At 42.6% G+C, this 13,493-nt stretch overlaps 1 protein-coding gene across 1 annotated transcript in view; it reads left to right on the top strand.

Annotated features, from left to right (window-relative positions):
• The window catches only part of L3MBTL1 (L3MBTL histone methyl-lysine binding protein 1), a 74,366-nt gene that overhangs the window by 52,621 nt on the left and 8,252 nt on the right, over positions 1 to 13,493 (top strand). Inside the window, exons 15-20 of the mRNA XM_068264540.1 lie at positions 4,952 to 5,062; positions 5,217 to 5,331; positions 7,065 to 7,158; positions 7,309 to 7,473; positions 11,159 to 11,208; positions 11,294 to 11,439. Coding sequence (XP_068120641.1) covers positions 4,952 to 5,062; positions 5,217 to 5,331; positions 7,065 to 7,158; positions 7,309 to 7,473; positions 11,159 to 11,208; positions 11,294 to 11,439 — 681 coding nt within the window. The remainder of the gene's footprint in view (positions 1 to 4,951; positions 5,063 to 5,216; positions 5,332 to 7,064; positions 7,159 to 7,308; positions 7,474 to 11,158; positions 11,209 to 11,293; positions 11,440 to 13,493) is intronic.

The following is a 13,493-nucleotide window of genomic DNA, read 5'->3' as shown; positions in this document are numbered from 1 at the left end:
GTCGATCAGCTGCTGGCAGCACAACGATGGCCCATAGGGTTGCATTGGATCGAATGGTGCAACACTGCATTTCGATCGATTTTCAATAGATTTCATTCTGAAATCTACTGGAAATCTATTCCTACTGTGTGTCACACATCAGATAGATTCCTGTCAGATTCGACCTGACAGGAATCTACAGTGTAATGCGAACGTCTGGGCAACCTTGTTAATCGTCATGATTTTCCTGTATAAAACGTTGGTTGTTGCAATAAAAAATGTCAGTTAAATATATCATATAGGAGACACACACAGTCATATTTGAGAAGTGAAATGAAGTTTATTGGATTTACAGAAAGTGTGTGTAACAATTGGTGTCAGTGAACAGAGAGAACCTGATTACTGGTGATCTGCAGTATCACCAACAATACAGACGTAACCTGATTATTGATGATCTGCAGAATCACTAATAATACAAGTGTAATGCTGGATACACACGGTGCGTTCGCGCACTCGATTTTACCGTCGATTCCCGTCGATTCATTTATTTCCAACATGTCCGATTTGGATTTCAATGGATCGTTAGGTCGATTCGCATGCAAAGTATGCCGAATCGACCTAACGATCCATCGAAATCCAAATCGGACATGTTGGAAATAAACGAATCGACGGGAATCGACGGGAAAATCGAGTGCGCGAACGCACCGTGTGTATCCAGCATAACTAACCTCTGAATACTGTAGCAGAAAGAATAACAATCAACATATACAATAAACAAGACTGTGGAAATATCCACCACACGGTGATTCCTCAGAGGTGTGGTTACCTCTGAATGGGAACCCCATGTGTGAGATCCTCGGCCGAAGTGATGATTGGGATCTCAGCACCTGGCAGTAATCGTCTGCTAGGGCAGGCGTCTCGGAGAGGCAAGCCTCAGAGATATCCCACCATATTCACAAGATCGTGGAAATATCCACCACACAGCGATTCCTCAGAGGTGTAGTTACCTCTGAATGGTAACCCCGTGTGTGAGATCCTCTATAGGGCCAGAAGAGGAATCTCGGCCACTGGCAGTAACAGTCTGCAAGGGCAGGCGTCTCAGAGAGGCAAGCCTCAGAGATAGCCCACCAGTGGGAGACGTTCCACTGGAGGGAGAAAGGTCAGACAAGCAGAGGTTCGGCAACAGGAAAGGCGGCAGCAGTACAGAAACAGAAGGCTGATTCAGAGTCGGTAAACAGGCAGGGTCGGCAACTTGAATCAGATAGGCAAAAGTACAATAGCGATTAGAGCAAAGAGTAGTCAGGGATAGCCAGAGTGAAAACACAGGTAAATAATCAAATACAATCCTAAACTGAGGTGTGAAGTCCTTGGGATCAACACCTGGGAACTAGACTAAGGTCTGAGCGCTAACACCGAAGTATTCACGACAGCAGACAAGGATGAACTGACAGGCAGGGTCTATATATACTTGGAGCACTCCTTAGCTCCACCCCATTCCCCCAACCAATCAGAAGGGCAGCTGGAGTCAGCTGACCGGCTGGTCAGCTGGCTGCCCTTCTACTTGCATAAAGGTCCTGTCCCATTGCGCGCGCGCGTGACCCTCAGCCTCGGTGACTCAGAGAGGCATTGCACAATGTTAGAATGTGAATGTGTGTTAAAGTCTGCCGGCTGGGTTGCGGGAGCCGCCGCCATGCTGCCGGCCGCAGCGGCGGTATCCCTGCTGCCTTGCGGCACAGGCGTTGTACTGGGAAATGACTGTGCGGTGGAAACCGCCGGCTGAGAGGCAGAGACCGCCGCCATGTTGCTTACCGCGGCGGCGGTACTTCTGCTAGCCCTTACAGTGTGCAATAATTGTTTGAACAAGGTTAGGCAGGTGCATAAATTTGGGCATTTGTCATTTTATTGATTCCAAAACCTTTAGAACTAATTATTGGAACTCAGATTGGCTTGGTAAGCTCAGTGACCCCTGACCTATATACACAGGTGAATCCAATTATTAGAAAGTGTACAGGATCTTCTCAAAAAAATAGCATATTGTGATAAAGTTCATTATTTTCTGTAATGTACTGATAAACATTAGACTTTCATATATTTTAGATTCAAATACACACAACTGAAGTAGTTCAAGCCTTTTATTGTTTTAATATTGATGATTTTGGCATACAGCTCATGAAAACCCAAATTTCCTATAGATAGGAAATTTGGGTTTTCATGAGCTGTGTGCCAAAATCATCAATATTAAAACAATAAAAGGCTTGAACTACTTCAGTTGTGTGTATCTGAATCTAAAATATATGAAAGTCTAATGTTTATCAGTACATTACAGAAAATAATGAACTTTATCACAATATGCTAATTTTTTTAGAAGATCCTGTATTTAAGGGGATCAATTGTAAGTTTCACTCCTCTTTTAATTTTCTCTGAAGAGTAGCAACCAACGATTTATACAGGAAAATCATGACGATTAAAGGGAAACTTCAGCCTAAACAAACATACTGTCATTAAGTTAAATTAGTTATGTTAATTACAATAGATAGGTAATATAATTTTTACCCACTCTGTTTTAAAAGAACAGGCAAATGTTTGTGATTTATGGGGGCTGCCATCTTTGTCATGGGGGCAGCCATCTTTTTGGTTGAAAGGAGGTGACAAGGAGCAGGAGACACAGTTTCAACTGTCCTGTGTCCTGATAACCCCTCCCAGCTGCACACGCTAGGCTTCAAATGTCAAATTCAAAATGTAAAAAAAATTTTTTGCACCAAAACAGCAGAACAAGAGCAACAACCTCAGAAATCCCATCATGCTTTGCACAGCATCAGGGGAAAAAAGCCCGGGCAGTTTTCTTCTGTGCAGCTAAAAATGAGGCTTGGATAAGAGAAACAAAGTTCTGATGCTGTGAAACTGTTAAAGAAACACCAGGCCTTTTCAGTGCTGCTGAGTCGATTTTTAGTGCGGAGGTTCACTTTAACAAAACTTTTGCATCCCACTGTATCTGATGGTCAACTGTATCTGATGGTCGAATCTGCTGCGGATCTATAAGTGTAAGGGTACTTTAACTGTCCCTCAGAGTGGCTCACAATCTAATCCCTACTATAGTCGTATCTCTATGTATGTATCGTGTAGTGTATTTATTGTAGTCTAGGGCCAGTTAGGGGAAGCCAATTAACTTATCTGTATGTTTTTTGGGATGTGGGAGGAAATCAGAGTGTCCGGAGGAAACCCACAAACTCCTTGCAGATGTTGACCTGGCTGGGATTTTAACCCAATGCTGCAAGGTGAGAGCGCTAACTATTACACCACCGTGCTGCCCCCTGGAAGACCGCTCTGTTTTTTGGCAATGTACTCCAGGAACCTTCAAAACTGCATTACTTTGAAGTAGTGTAAAGTTGTACAGCCTTTTAAACTAGTCTGCAGCATTCATTTTGAAAGAAAAGGCTTGTTCCTGTACACTACCCTCTTCTATTCTAACACAAACCTCCCTCCTTTTAACGCCTAACTCTAATTCGAACTACCCTCTCCACTCCTAACACTAAGTCTACCTGCTACTTCAGGACTCAGCTATATTATAGCTCAGTGATGGCTAACCTTGGCACCCCAGCTGTGGTGGAACTACAAGTCCCATGAGGCATTGCAATAATCTGACAACTCCAAGCATAACTTGGGGAGGCAGAGGCATAATGGGATTTGTAGTTTTGGCACAGCTGGAGTGCCAAGGTTAGCCATCACTGTTATAGCTAAACCCCATTCCTCAAACTAACTTGTAACACCTGCCGCTCTGCAGACAAACTCATCACCTACCCTTGCGCCTTTCCCACTACTGAGTTTGGCAATACTTTAGCTGAACTCGGTACTGTTCCATCCTCTGTCCACAGTGCGCTCAACTATGTTGTAGCTGAGCGTCCATATGAAATCTATAATTGGCTATCACTGGCACCCTAGGCGCCAAATTTGTATGATTCCTTGAATGTCTCCTATAAGCACAGCGAAGCGCTCCTGCTAAAGCGATGGCTAATTTTACAAGAACATTAACATGTGTATAAGGATAATTTCAGGGAATCAGACAGAAAGCAGAGTGATCACTTATTAGCTACTATTGTATATCATTATTCAAAAAAAACCTTGTCTTATGCATTGTAATCTACCATAATAATGGCAGCTGCTGCTGATCGTGGACTACATGGAGATATGCTAATTTTCTGTGGCAAAGAGGCTTATTTAATTACTGTAATTATTATGATTGGTTTTAATAGACGGGTCTACCTTAATGCTATTTAGTCTTTTTCTTTTACATGAATACATTGGTTTGATCTAATTTTAAAGTAACATAAGTGCAGTTAATTTAGTTTGTTTATAGAGTTTGTAGTGCTGGTGACAATACTCTTACAACTCTTTCTCTCAATTAGCCGAGTGTTGCCCATCTGTTGGGTTCCGCGCAGCATTTGTCTCCACATGGATCTCCTTCGTAATTCTTTTTCTTATTTAACAATGACTGGGTGAACGCAAGGATTGTAATCTAGGCTGAAATAGAAATCAATGGAGCATAAGTGCCTCCAATTTATGGTACATGGCAAGTGCATCTTATGAAATGTGGTTACAGTGCTTTAAAGCGGGATTAAACTGTTTTTCAAATAATAATATAATCTACTTTGGAGGTAAAACAGGAAGATTCTTCAATATCTGTGAGAAGCGAAGATCCTCCTTGTGGTGTGCCACAGTGGCCAACAATATGTGGGCGTTGTCATGTGATGTTCCTCAGGCTGACTGCAGAAGGTGGCCTGGTAGACTTGGTTTGTCCTATGAGATGCCATTTGGATAATACTAGTGTAATTAGTGAATTGCTGCACAGATTCTCTTTCAAAAGATTGCTAGGGTATTAGGATAAGACATTCTAAGAAAGTAGATAAGTGTTCTTCTTATTTAGTGATCAGTTCAATTAAACTTCATAGATTTTTTTTCTTTAACTGTTTTCAAGCGACCTCCACATGGATTCAAAGAGAACATGAAGCTGGAGGCGGTGGACAGGAGAATCCCCTCCCTCATCCGTGTGGCATCTGTGGTGGACGTGGAGGAGTGTAGGATAAAGGTGAATAGTCTCAGTATATACTTACTTCATTTCTGTATTCTGTTGTATTTTGAACCATCTTCACTGTGGATGTAGTGCTACATCCATCATGAGGTTGGGAATGTGGGAAGATTAATGATATAGCAGGTTGTTTACCAACCATCCAATTCTCAAGGTTCACTTTGACGGCTGGAGCCATATGTATGACTTTTGGCTGGATGCTGACCACCCAGATTTGCACCCTGTTGGTTGGTGCTACAGAACTGGACATCCTCTGCAGACTCCTCTTCGTGAGTACTATGATTGTTCAAGAAATATTTTTGTCTTGTCTGTAAGAAGGAGGTCATTTTTGTTTGAGTAATTTTATGAGAATTCTAAATGAGACAGGATAAACAAATCCATTATACAGGTAGTGCCCGGTTAAGGAACGAGATAGGGACTGTAGGTTCGTTCTCAACTTGGATCTGTCCATAGGTCGAAACACTGTGCCATCTCTGTCTCCAGTACCTCCTGTTTGCCTCCTTGCGCCCCCTCTGTTCCCCCGTGCCTTCAGTGTCCCCCTTTGTCTCCCCCCTCTCTGTCTCCTCTGTCCCCCCTGTGCCCTCAGTGTACTTCAGCAAAATGCCATTGTACCAGTTTAAAGATAATTTTTTCTTTGAATCTTTCAATACCGATTTTCTCAAAAAACTGCAACGTCTTTTTGAAAAAAAAAAAAAATTTCACTTATCCCCACAGAATCCAATTTTACATTTTCAGGCCATTTGTATTGGCAGGTCTTTCGTAAATCTGGTGTTTGTAAGTCAGATACCTGTATTCAGGAGGTCTCTTAAAGTTAACCTTTATCAAAATAAAGTGTGGTGGCCAAGTTAGCAGCATCGCCAGAGCTTCTCCAAAGCAAGGAGCCCAAATAGTAGAAGCATGCACACTTTACTGCACCCGGCAAAATGCGCACTTCTGCACTGGCCGCTGTAGTCAATGGCTCGCTTGAGAATTTGCACGTCCTTTGTATTCATTTGCGTTTTGTGGAACAATTTTAAAATCGGGCAGCAAGTTGGAATATTGTGCTGGAAATCCACAAGAATTGCACTAATCAGTGCAGACCAGATCTAAAACAATTAAAGCTTAAATTAGCACATTAATAGAACTTAGCATATCATTGTTTTTGGGGGCCTCTTTTGTAATGCTTATTAGCAGTATCTATTTTAATTGTTGAAATCAACACCCATTACTTCCTTAATGGAATAAGCAAAATTTCATAAAGCATAGTGTGCTAAGAATAGTTATGTAGTGCCCCCTCCTGCAGGTGTCGCCCTAGGCATCTGTCTAGTTTGCCTATGCCTAAAAAAGACCCTGAGTCTGAGTGGTATAACACTATTGCTGGGTACACACGGTACGATTTTCCGTGCGATAGATGGATTCGATTGATAAAATCCCTCATGTCCGATATTACTCCCGATTTCGATTTCTAATAGAAGTGAATGGAAAAAAATAAGAAAAACGAGTGAAGATAAGAGAATCGAGCACAGAATCGAGCGCAGAATCGAGCGGAAAAATGATCAGGTCGGAAAATCGCACGAAAAGTCGTACCGCGTGTACCCAGCATAATGGGGAAGGCAGTCCCACCAGTTTTCTACTGAAATCCCATTGAAATTGATTAAGGGAAGGACAGTACACACTGATCACAACTCCCCAACAGACCCCCTTCCAGAGAGACAGAGCTGTTATCATCCCATACATGATCATTTTAGCCTACACAGGAAGAGGAAGTGAGCCATGATCACTCAATTCTAACCAACCAGTTAGAGATTTACAAATCACTTGATGTAATTGATCACATTCTTCTCAATTAATTCTCCTTGCGTAGAATGTCTGCAGAATAAATTGTCTAATATCCCTACTAGTCAGAAACACTTAACCCAGGACAGAAGTTGGAAAAGTCACAGTAACAGAGACACAGAAATCAATAAAAAACAGCCCATGGAATTTGTGTGTGCTGGTTCATTGCTTGTTTTTCTTTTGTCAGGTAACAGAGATGCTAGCATGTCACCAGGTTCTTGTGTGTCTCTCGAATGCAAGGGTATCCCACACTCAAGAAGCAGTAAATACAATTTCCACAGGTCAGACAATTTACTTTATTTTTTTATTTTTGTTTTAATGGTCACTTCTGTTGTTCACAAGGCGACATCTTTTTCGTTTCTATGAAGAACATATCTGAATTATTGTAACTATAGTCTTTACCCTCCATACTGCTTGTCTATTATTCAAAGGAAGTGCCCAACTCCAGGCTGTGATGGTTCCGGTCATGTGACAGGAAGGTTCACAGCTCATCACTGCCTATCAGGTTGCCCTCTGGCTGAGCGGAACCAGCAACTGACACGGAGCAGGAACCCCATCCCGCTCCCACCGCGCAGAAAATCCAGACACCATGGACGGTAACAAACTTGCTGCTTTTCAGTATTTCATTTTGGTGGCTCTAGCTTTTTTTATTTGTAGCTTTACCAACTTGCGCATGGGATACAAGTAAGGGATTCTTATGCTGGTAATAGGAGTATCTAGAGGTGGAAGACATTTAGTGGTGGGCACAGTAGGTTGGTGGATCTAGAAAGTCTAAAAGGGGAACTGAAGAGAGAGGTATATGGAGGCTGCCATATTTATTTCCTTTTAATCAATACCAGTTGCCTGGCAGCCCTGCTGATTCTCTGCTTCTAATACTATTAGCCATAGCCCCTGAACAAGCATGCAGCAGATCAGGTGTTTCAGATTTTAAAGTCAGATCTGACAAGACTAGCTGCATGCTTGTTTCTGGTGTTATTCAGATATTACTGCAGAGAAATAGACCAGCAGAACTGCCAGGCAACTGGTATTGATTAAAAGGAAATAAATATGGCAGCTCCGTATACCTCTTACTTCAGTTCCCCTTTAAGTATAAATTAGCATGGTGGCTAAAGGTGATCATACACTTAAAGATGACCACCAGATTTGACCACCAGATAGACAACTGTCAGATCAAATCTGACAGGGATCTATCTAAGGTGCAGAAGAACCAGGAAGTAGTGAGCACCCACCTGGTGCGGAGCATGGAGCCTGTTGCAGGTGAGACTCTGCACTGCTTTTTTCTGCCTAAGGGGACACCGGAGGGAGACCAGAAACAGGAGAGTGCTGTGCCGGCACCATAGCAAAGGATGATGATGCTGCTAGAGGTTTGTGGCACCATGGTGGGCACTATATGCCATGACAATCGTGGCACAGTGAGAGGAGATTCTGGGCTCAACCCCTAAATCTCTAGCCCTAACAATGTGCCTGGTGATAGGCACAGGAGAGGGGGAGGTTAGTATTAGGCAGAGGTGAGGGAAGATTAGTGTTAGGCAGGGGAGAGGGGGAGCTTAGTGTTAGGCATCACAGAGGGAAGGTTAAGGTTAGGTAGGGGAGAAGAGAAGTTAGTGTTAAGCAGAGGAGAGTGGGAGGTAAGTGTTAGGCATAGGAGAGGGGGAGGTTAGTATTAGGCAGATGAGAAGGTTGGTTAGTGTTAGGCAAAGGAGAGGGGGAGGTTAGTATTAGACAGAGGAGAAGGTTGTTTTTTGTTAGACAGAGGTAAGGGGAGATTAGTGTTAGGTAGGGGCGAGGGGGAGGTTAGTGTTAGGCACAGGAGCAGGCAAGGTTAGTGTTAAGCAAGGGAGAGGGGGAGGTTAGTGTTAGGCACAGGAGCGGGAAAGGCTAGTGTTAAGCAGGGGAGAGGTGAAGGTTAGTGTTAGGCACAGGAGAGGGGAGGGCATAGGTCTGCAGGTTACACATTCGGAAGAAAACACTTTGTCACCTCACTGGCAGGTACAATGTACACTCATACATCTGATCTTGACAGCATCTGTAAGCTACAGTACATCCTATATTGCCCAGCCAATTTTGAAACTGGCTATACTTCTGGATTTTGCTACGACATACACTTCCCCTTCTTTTGCACCTGACTTATTGGGTACAACAAACAATGCACTGGGCGAGATATTTTTCAGATGGTTGCTTTTTTTTACTTCCCTGCAGTGGTAGGACTCCTGCACCTTCTTTCCATCCTTTCTCCATAGAACAATACAAATGGCTTGGCTATTCCCAGGCAGAATGGACTGTTGTTGACTGGAGGGCTGACTTTCAGCCAAATCCGTCATGATTTGAATGATCTGATCAGTTGACAAAGACCTATATGAATACGAGGCTTAAAGGGAACCAGAGACGAAGCACCCTTGTGTATTTTACCATGTATATCAGTAAGAACATTAGAGAAAACACTTACCATGCTGTCTGTTTCACCCTCACTGCTAAAAGTGTCTGTTAGCAGCAGTCACAAGAATCCCAGACTGAGCAATTAAATCTGGCTTTGCTGGGAATGATTATTGCTGAGTCATTATAGCAAAGCCACAAGGGGGCAGGCTTGGGCTTGAAATAACACCACAGAAGACAGACTTAGCTATAATATTTCTGTAGCAAAGCTAGACGGAGCAGCCTGACTTCTCAGTCGGGGATTCTTATCAGACGTGATAACAGTCAGATTACACAGAGAACAATGAAACAAAGGGCAGATTAGGTGTTTACTGTCATGTTCCCACTGATTTATAAGGTAAAATAGGAGAGGGTGCTTCATCTCTGGTTCTCTTTAAGTTATGCTGGGAATACACGGTTCGTTTTTGCCTTCGTTTAAACCTTCGATTCGTTCGGTAAACGAATCGAGTGTTGAAAACGTATGTGAAAATAGTCATAATCTCATTATAGTTTCGATTAATAGACCCCAAAAACGAACGACTAGTGATCGAACATGTTTGATATTATCTCTCTTTATCCATCTAATCGAGCCATTGGTAGGCTTGATGGCTGTTCAGATCGATTATATATTCGTTTATGCTAGTCCGTCCCTGTAAAAAGGGATTTTCGTTTCGTTTCTTTGCAGCCTTCGATCATTGGAAAAACGAAACCATCAGAATCGAAAAAAAAAACGAAACCGTGGGTGGTGATATTAACCGTATGACCGATTATTTCGGGATCGAAAAGGACAAAAGGCACAATCGAAACGAAGGTTTAAACGAAGGCAAAAACGAACCGTGTATTCCCAGCATTAAACATAAAGAAATGAAGAGCAAGAAAGCTGGGTGATATCTGCTCGTGATGTTGCCTGTCAGGCAGATCATCCTTTTAACTGCTTGCATCTCTGCTGAACTTGTAGTTTAAGAAGTTGAGGAGTAAAATGATTTGCGAGGAGCAAAATTGAGTGTGTGTCTGTGTGTTAGGGTTTGGGGAGCACAATGGCAGCAGTGGCCTCTACGAGTGATTTGCGCATTTGTTAAAACATTTGAATACCCCTTGGTATTGGCCCCTGTTATAACTAATTATTGCTTTTTTATGTTATACCAAAGTTGACTAATTAGCTCAAGCTGGGGATTGACCCAATGTCAGAGAGACTTGGTCACTAAGATTGCTACATTCTATAAGGTCAACCTTCTGTTAATGGCTCTGCCAATGTTTTTGACAATGGACCTTATCCAATTAATTTTTCATTCTGACTTTTCTCACAGGAGATCATTTTTCATCAATCTAAAAAATAACTTTTCAGTACTTAGCAATAACTCAAAAAATTATTCTAAAGGAATATCAAACTTATTTTGAGTATTTTCTTGCACAGTGGGAACTTTAAAGGTATTTTATTGGTACAGTTTGAAAATATCTCCTTGGAGAAAACTCATGAGAAAAGTTAATAGGATATGGGTGAACATGTGTTATTACTTAGTATGACTGATACCAATAGGTCATCCATGTTGCATGTCTACTTGGAACCTGATTATATGTCTAGAATGAATTTATTGTTTATGTTTTTTATAATAACAAAACCAATAAAAATCTTTTGAAACCAAAAAACTCCCAAACTTTTGAAGACCTCTGATGTAGTGCGTTGCATTAAGCAGCACCTGTGGGAAGACTGCTTTTTGACACCGTACTGTACAATTTGGTTCTACAAGAGAAGCTCTCCTGAGGTTCTGCAAGATCCCTGAAAAAGGCTGGACTTGCCGGTATTGAAGGTGAAACTGTAGTTAATGTAGCATGCAAATAATGAACACAATGACAATTTCTTACTTTCAGGATTGGCCGTCCTCCGAAATATCGGCGTGTGCAGCAGGACAGTTATCAAGGTAGGCAGAGCTTCCTCTTTTCTATGAGGTCTTCTCCATGGCCATCTATGTAAGATGATTTTTCTTCATCTCTCCATGTCCTTAGATACAGTCCACCAGTCACTGTTCATGTCGGCTTTGTCTGTGCACCCTGATCGAGCCCTTGCCCATTGCTGGGAGCAGCACTGCCGTCTACTGCCAGGTGTGGCTGGTATCAGTGCCAGCACAGTGTCTAAATGGAGCACAGAAGAGGTAACACATACCCAGCCATGCTCTGTGTCACCTATGATCTCATATTATGCAAGATACTTGAAGGAAATATATACAGGGAGAAATATAGAGGTTGTCATTCAGGGCTGTTTTTATGCATAGACAAACCAGGCAGATGCCTGGGGTGACACCTGCTTGAGTAAGAACCAAGGAGCTATTGTTAGCAGACTTTTCTTTATGAACTGCTAGTTCCATTAAGACGTGATGAATGGTAATTTTCCCACCTAAATGTGCACTATACTATACTATAACAAACAAAGGTTGCCTGAATAGCATAACAACAAATGACAAGTAAGCTAATTAAGCTGTACTTGTTTTGAATTGGACTCTATTGATTTTTAGAACTCATCTGGATTTCCAGGAAAATATTCCAACTTATAAAGACCTTTATAGGCTTAACACAAAAAGTATATTTTTTATTATATACCTGTCTTAACATTTATAGGAAGGATTTATTGTGTGAGCTGAATCTTGTATAGATTTGTTTTGAGAAACAGTATTTTTGTATTTAACTGATGAATTTGTCATTGCTGTCCGCAAAGCCAATTAATATAGGACACAGCCTTCCTATTCATAAGTTTAGGGGGTGAGGCGCAGGCAAAAGCTACCTTGCTTTGGGGACCAAATTGACCAGAAACATCCCTTCTGCCCAGGGCCGGCCTTAGGTTTCACAGCGCCCTGAGTGAAACCTGATTTTTGTGCCCCCCTTCATCCTCTTCCCACGTGCATATACACACACGCACGCACGCATGTATACACACACACATGCCCATATGCAATTCCCCTTTTCTCCTGAGATATCTCCTAGAACAGTGGTTCCCAACCTTTTTGACATTATTACACACACATCATGCCAAATGCTCAGATCTCTATGACACGTCATGTATGTATAATAGAAAAAATACTATTAATAACCACGAATGGATGGAAAGAGTGCATTATCCTGAATACACTTAAAAATGAAGGCTAGAACCTTTCAGGAATATTAATAAAAACAATCAGTGGGACAGTCATCCGCCTCCCCCCCCCCCCCCCATTTAGAGTGATAGCACAGCACAGACAATTTGCACAACGCGTTATAGCCACAGTGCGCCCCCCCAACGCCCTCAGACTCAGTATAGGTAGGTAGCCAGGTATAGGTGCCCCCAATATAGGATCTCATGTGTAGGTGCCCTCAATATAGGTTGCCAAGCATAGGTGTCCCCAGTATAGGAAGTCCGTTGAAGGTCTCCATCCCCCCATAGGTAGCCAGGCGTAGGTGCCGCCAGTATAGGTAGCCAGGTGTTGGAGTCCTCAGTAAAGGTAGCCAGCTATAGGTGCCCTCAGTATAGGAAATCAGGTGTAGGTGCCCTCAGTATAGGTAACCAGTTATAGGCGCCCCCTTGGAAGCTGGCGCCCTGAGCGACCGCTCCGGTCGCTCATATCAAAGGCCGGCTATGCTTCTGCCATTTGCAAAAGGCGAAATTGTTGATGCGGTATTAGGGCGAGCGATGAAAAACGATCAAATAATTCAAGCTGATTTTTTTATAAGCACTGACTTGGAGGTCCAAAAGGGACAGCTTCCATCAATCACAGTAGTTAGGAGAAACAGCAACAGCCCAAGGACAGCAATGCTGCGATTCCGTCACTGCGGTACATGAATTAATAGAGTGGCCTTCCCTCTGGCCTACTATTGGTTGTGTGTGACCATGTGATATACTCCAACCAACCTATAAGTGCCCCATAAGGGCAAACTAACATGAACTGCATATGGAGGAAAGGAAATTCTATGACCATTTTTAAAAGAGTTTTTTCTTACAAGGGCCTGTCCACCTCAAAACCAATGCAGAGAGTGAGTTTGTCACTGTGTGCGCTGCCTCTTCCACACTCCTCTGTGGAACACCTATTCAGTATTGTGGCACTGTTCACATAACCCATGATGTAATGCGTTTTAGTGTATTTTCAAGCAATTAGTTATATTTAAGGAGGCTGCCACAATCCCCAGTAGCCAGCAGCAGTACTAAGCTGTGTGCACTAGAAAACCAAAAGTGGAGGCT

Source organism: Hyperolius riggenbachi, chromosome 12 (assembly GCF_040937935.1).
Source record: "Hyperolius riggenbachi isolate aHypRig1 chromosome 12, aHypRig1.pri, whole genome shotgun sequence".
Lineage (NCBI taxonomy): Eukaryota > Metazoa > Chordata > Amphibia > Anura > Hyperoliidae > Hyperolius > Hyperolius riggenbachi.
This window is presented reverse-complemented; position numbering and strand designations above follow the sequence as displayed.